At 38.3% G+C, this 6,660-nt stretch overlaps 1 protein-coding gene across 1 annotated transcript; it reads right to left on the reverse strand.

Moving 5' to 3' along the window:
• Window positions 1-2,341: 2,341 nt before the first annotated feature.
• LOC127934679 (hepatocyte nuclear factor 3-gamma-like) lies at window positions 2,342-6,386 on the reverse strand. The gene is made up of 2 exons (XM_052532213.1): window positions 5,954-6,386; window positions 2,342-5,055 (listed from the first exon to the last, which is right to left on the reverse strand). Exons 1-2 carry the CDS (start codon window positions 6,023-6,025, stop codon window positions 3,808-3,810), a joined length of 1,320 nt encoding a protein of 439 aa, XP_052388173.1. The 5' UTR covers window positions 6,026-6,386; the 3' UTR covers window positions 2,342-3,807.
• Window positions 6,387-6,660: the final 274 nt, after the last annotated feature.

A 6,660-nucleotide genomic window follows, 5' to 3' on the forward strand; every position in this document is an offset into this window, starting at 1 on the left:
CTTAATAGTATCGAATGTGCACTTGGAGTGTGCTTCAAATCATAAATGCATATTTAAAAAAGATATTTCAGATAATATATTAAATAAATAAAAGGCCACCTTGGTGCACTTAGAGAGACACTTTCACTTTTAAAAAGTGCATTTTTTAATAATGTTCAATTAAAGGTTTTAATTTAAATCTTGTTTTAATAATCTTTAGTCCGGCTTTAAAGGACAACACTTATTTTGATGTGTTGACTAAAGCATAACTAAAGCAAACTCGTACTAAAGCACATGTAAAGATTATAATTGTAACTGTGGTGTGTTATTCAATATTACATCTAAAGTTAATACATTTAGCATGTTCTAAATTGCAGCTTCGTCATTATAAACAAATTTATATACTATTTTTTAATGCAGTTTTTATTGAAACTTGTATGTCATGCATACAAATTTTCAATAAAATTGACTTTAAAGCATATTTCAGTTTACCATTAATGCTTGTCAGTACATTCAGAAGCAGACTTTAACCATATTTCAAACACAATATAGACATAATTATGAAATGTGCTAGTGGGTAAAAAAAAAAAAGCAGGCTAAAGTTAAACTAATTGCATTTAATACTATTTTGAACTATTATACATTATCATTTATTGTAAATAACATGCAGTTAAGTTTCCAAAGACATGTTTACACTTAAGTATACCCCCCCTCGTAAAAATTACTCAAAGAGTTTAATAAAATGTACTTCTTTTTATAAAAGGCTTTCTATTTTTGACATTGCTTTTAAAGGGACAGTTCACCTAAAATGAAAATGCTGTCATAATTTACTCACCCTCATGTCGTTCCAAACCTATATGACTTTTTATTTCATCCGTGGAACCCAAAGGAACATATTTTGAAAACGTCCCAATGTTGTTTGGGACTCTATTGACTTTCGTAGAAAACAGCTGTGCAGAAGAAAGAAAGTCATACAGGTTTGGACCAACATTAGAGTGTGCATTTTGCAATGAACTGTTCTTTTAAGACTGAAACAAAGGTCACAAAGGGAAAAGTACGTTCCAGTTTAGTCATGATGGGAAGGGCCTCTGTTCCTTGTTCTTAATTTGCCATTGTGTCACCTTGGAAACCATATCAGTGGCGTATTGGCGTATCTTATCAGGTGAGAGCCCTAGCAGCAAGGTCCCTTTGTGTTTCTCATGAAGAAATAGCCACTATAGATTCCCACCAGGAGACCCAGGGCAGAGTCTACTTTACATTCTCTCTCTTTCCCCAGCCCTGTCTATCTTTCATCCTTCCCTCGCTTTTGCATGCAATCTGCTATACCTTTGAAAAAGCTCTCCAGAGTGACGTGACAAGAGAGAATGGTTTCACGGCTCTTTGTGATAAAGCAAAAAACACTGAGCTGAACCGTGGCTTCAGAGTCCTGCCGCCATCAATCTCACAAGAGAGAAGTAACGAGTCAAAAACAGACAGGGTGGGATATTTCACACCAAAACAGAAAGAACACAATCGAATTCATGTTTAAAAATGATTCTGAGAACTTCTTTTGGTTCTTGAGGTATAAATGATTCATTGCCGGATGCTATTGGGTCAATAAAACAGGATAGGGTTATTATCCTGGCAGATGGATCATGTCTGCAATGTGGTTATTATATTGCTCACGCTCATTTACAGTAAGGGTCTTCGAAATGTCACTCTTGAGATTGTGAATTGTTTTATTTAGACATACAGTGGGCTCCATTAGGGAACGTGCTTCTGTTTTCTAACTTAAAACTAAAGTTTGCATTACAAATGATAATCAAGCTGCTTTAACTCCACATGTTTTATGCAATCATGTTGATCTCAAATTACAAAATGAGGCAAAATACACAAAACTGGTCTCAAATAGACTAAATTATCTGTCAGCATCTTATAATTCTACACCATTCTCTAGTTGTGCAATGAACAGAACTGATAATATTGATTATTTCTGCACACACACACACAAAAAAAGTGCATGGGAACAACATTAAATGGACAACTTTGTTCCTTATCTACCACTAAAGGGTGCATATTAGCAACTTAGTGTACTATATGAACCTCTTGGGTGCAATTAAGGTCCCATTTTGCTCATTCTTTATGTCTTTCTTTTAATTTGATTTATCATGGTATTATAAGGCATCATACAAAATCCAGCAATTTACACAAAACCTATAAAAGTAATATGTTTATGTCAGAGAGTCAGATGTTGTTCTAAAAATAACTAGTTTTAGTTTAATTTAGATTGATCAATGCATTGTCTATTTATGAAACCATTTTAACGTTTTCAATAGTAACATTTTTACTTTAAGAATATGTAATAATGAAAAGAACTCCAACGGATATGTGAGTTTTTTTAATAAGAAAAGAACATACCATGAAACAATTAACCAAATAAAGCAATATATATATATATTAAGACACTTCTCTTCTAAGCCCAAAGGCCAAAAAAGCTGGATTTAAATAAACAAAACAGTACAAGAACATCAATTCTGACCTGCTTTCTTACAAATTACAAAAAGACTTGCAAGAAATGTATTTATGACATGATGGCTTGAGACAGTTTTTATTATTAAAACTGCTTTGAAATCTCAGAGGGAGATTTTTAAATGACGAGATCTTACAAAAATACATCATGGCAAATTCAATAGGGTCTGTAGGATCTTCTGATAAAAAGGTGGTTACAAAGCATTGCTGTAACAAAACGATCTCACCCCCCCCCCCCACCCCCAGCAGTGAAGAACAGAGAGGTCACTAGTGCAAGTATTGTATGGAAATGGCCCTTACAGTGCATTCTCTCTTGATCTTACTAACAGCTTCAGCTGAGACACTGCAATAACAGAGAAACATCCTCAACCTCTTTTTCATGAACGCCATTGCCAGTTTTTCTAGAAAGGGAAGTCTGTAAAACAAATTGTTGGATGTACCACAGTTTTATCCATCTTTGTCAAACTTTTATCTCTCTCTATATATATATACTTAAAAAAAAATCTTCAGAATGTACAAAATGACTTGATGGCCAAGAGTAAAAAGTAATTTCTTCAGCTCGTGTAAGGGACAAGCATAATGATACACACTCTCCGTACACGTACACTGTATGTTAGTGCACTTCGACTGAACACGCGTTATGCTGTAACACAAAAACAGGAGAGTTTCCCTGTAACACAGTAACACCTGCTCACAGCAGTAACCTGAACTCAAACGCTTCCGCAATCACGCTCACGTCCTCTTATTATCACATTGTTAACGTAACTTCACAACACAAAATCATACATGATATATTAAATTCTTCCCTTCATAAATAAATGCCTGACTCCTACTTCCCCAAAACAGTATATACACGTGGCATCATTTGTATACATCTTCTGTGTTACATCCGAAACCAAAACCTTTAGTTCCTGAATATATGTGAATTAAATTAGTTTCTGAAAAAAAGCACACACACACAAAAAAAGCATTGGTACTCAATCTTTGGTTCTGGTAAAAGCTTTTTTCTCAGCACACTCTTAAAAATAAAGGTTATTTATTGGCATGGATCCAAGAAGAACCTTGAGGCTGCAGTCAACCAATCATCCGTGGAAACTTTCTTACTCTCCAATGGTTCAAATGGTTCTTCTAAGAACTGTTCACTGAAAGGTTCTTTGAGGAAGCAGAAATGGTCCTTCTGTGGCATCACTGTGAAAACCCCCTTTATTTTTAAGAGTTCAGGAACCCAAGCTTAGTTATCAATGGCAAAGCAAGCTCTGTGTTGAAGATGTAAGATCCTGCCATTAAGAGTCTGTAGATTTCACATGGCTGGTAAACACATTAGGAGGCGTTGAGGACAGACCTGCTGTAGAGGGTCTGGTAGTAGGCACCAGTGTCAATAGCGGACGGACCTGCGCTGTCATAGATCTGTTTGGTGGCCACTGGAGAAGCTGTGGTGTAGCTGTTGTAAGCCATCACCTGGTCTTGGTACGACTTGAGGTCCATCTTCTGCTCGTTGGACATGAGGTTGGTGATGGAGAACGGATGGTTGAAGTTGTAGTGGGGGTCCATGGACTTCAGTGGGTCGTTCTGTAGATCCAGGTGCTGCATGGGGCTGGCCAGCAGGTGAGGGCTGCCTCCCATTCCCTGAGAGTGCAGGTGCGAGCCGGACGGGGGCATGGAGGAGGACCCCGAAGATGGGATTGGCACTGGCGAGCTGTGCGAAAGATTGGGGGCTTGAGACGTGCAATCCAGCTGCACCAGGCTCCTCTGCTGCTCCTCCGAGGCATGGGAGCTGTCGGAATGGGCTGAATCGGCACCTTCGGAGCCGGTGGCGGGACTGTGCTCCTCTTGAATCCCCTCACCGCTGTGGCAGCCCTTGGAGCTGCTGCCGCCCTCCTGAGACTTCGCCGAGCTCTTTTTGCCAGATTTTTCCTCGAGCTTGAATCGCTTCTGCCGACGAAGATAGCAGCCGTTCTCAAACATGTTCCCGGAATTGGGATGGAGCGCCCAGTAGGAGCCCTTGCCGGGCTTGTCGGGGGAACGCGCCACTTTGACGAAGCAGTCGTTGAAGGACAGAGAGTGGCGGATGGAGTTCTGCCAGCGCTGCTGGTTCTCACGGTAGTACGGGAACAGATCCATGATCCACTGGTAGATTTCATTGAGAGTCAGCATCTTGCTGTTGGACTGCTGGATGGCCATCGTGATGAGGGATATGTAGGAGTATGGTGGCTTGGCATGGGTCAGTGAGCGCCGGTATGGCTTGGACATCTCCTTAGTCCGGTTGAGAGAGGTAGGAGAGGGGTAGCTGATCTGGGACATTGGTTGACCCATGCTTTGGTAATGCGAGAGGGGACCCAGGGAGGAGGCAGAAGAACCTAGCTGAGTCAGAGAACTGTGGTTCAGAGAGGAGCCGACGGGGGACAGGCTCATGTGGTTGGGACCTCCACCCATGCTGCTCAATGGACTGCTGTTGAGACCTGCGCTGGGATACCCCATGTTCATGCTGGATGTGGAACAGGCCGAGTTCAGATTTATGTAGCTGTTCAAGCTGCTCACTGAGTTCATGGCGCTCGGAGAGGAATACATCTAAAAAAAAAATACAGAATTAATGTTCATCATCAACAAACAAATTAGTAAACATATATAGTTTACAAACATATACACGCAAGCCTATAGGCTTCTGCATTATAAAGTTAATGCCAAACTATAACACATTTTAACTTTGTTATATTATACGTAATTTATATATATATATATATATATATATATATATATATATATATATATATATATATATATATGTATATATATATATATCATTTGAAGTGGATCAAAACATTTCAAGTTGTCCTAAAACCTAAAACAAAAATGTGTTCTTATTAACTTTTATTAACTTTTTTGATTCACATGAAATGTTGACTACTGTGTATTGACTATATGTGTGTGTGTGTGTGTGTGTGTAAAGAATTTTTTACTTAATTTCGTTTTACATATACAACTAACTATTAGTTAAACGGAGACTATGAGTCGGTGTTTTTAAAACCTCTTTAGAATTATTATAATGAATCTCTAAAAAAGAATTAAACAAATAACATACATATATATATATATATATATATATATATATTTTTTTTTTTTTAATCTCACCTGTTTGCCGTCACAAAGTGTCTGTGCACATACAGTAAATGTAAATATGAATTGAATTCATTAATGTGTTATTGTGATTCGCGGAATTCACAAAGAAAGTTTTCTGTTAGATCTACTTAAATGTAAAATGGGAACAGCAGACTGTAACGTTAAATTAAAATCACAATGTAATCGAAAGCTTAATCTATCTATCTATCTATCTATCTATCTATCTATCTATCTATCTATCTATCTATCTATCTATCTATCTATCTATCTATCTATATAACAATCTGAACAAAATAAAACATATTTTATTATCTAAATAAAAGAAAACGGAAGATTTTCTCGAACTTACCTCACTTGCCTCGCTGTAGAACGCATTCCATTCCGGAATTTCATGAGATTCCATCTTCACGGAGCTCAACATCCCCGAATAAAGTTATAACTCGTGAAAAGCGCGATACTGACAGCAGACTAAACGTACATTAAAATAGTCTTGACTTTTTTTTTTTAGGTTTTCTTAAAAAATAATAATAATAATTAAAAAAAACGTCCCACAAGACAACACACTTGTGTAATTCCACGTTATTTTACAGCATATACTCTAATAAACCGTTTTAAATAGTGAGTTGTTGTCTTCAGTCCTGTGGATCAATTAGATGTTTTCTCATGATTAGTTAACTTAGTTCACTCAGTTTTTTTGCGTGGCAAGACCAGTAAACATTTTCAAGTAATCCCGAGGAGTCCAGAGTGGAGCTGTGGTGGACACTGCGTCAGGTCTCTGAAGGAAAGCCTCACCTCAGGCTTTAAACACGCGCAGGTGAGGGACCGCCCAGCAGGCCCCGGGACTCAGGAAGACGGCCCTAAAGGTCTCCCCTGCCCCCTGCTGTTCTGGATATTGGCCTGCCGACGCGTCCATCTCAATTCTCATCCCAGACAACTTCAGGCCTACAATGGAATTAAATGAAATGGAGATGGGGCTCTGCTGTAACTTACAGAAGGCAGGTCGTCTTTACAAGTCAGGCTGCTATGAGAATTTATAAACTAAACACCCCTTAAAAC

This window comes from Carassius gibelio, chromosome A18 (genome assembly GCF_023724105.1).
Source record: "Carassius gibelio isolate Cgi1373 ecotype wild population from Czech Republic chromosome A18, carGib1.2-hapl.c, whole genome shotgun sequence".
NCBI classification, from domain to species: Eukaryota; Metazoa; Chordata; class Actinopteri; order Cypriniformes; family Cyprinidae; genus Carassius; species Carassius gibelio.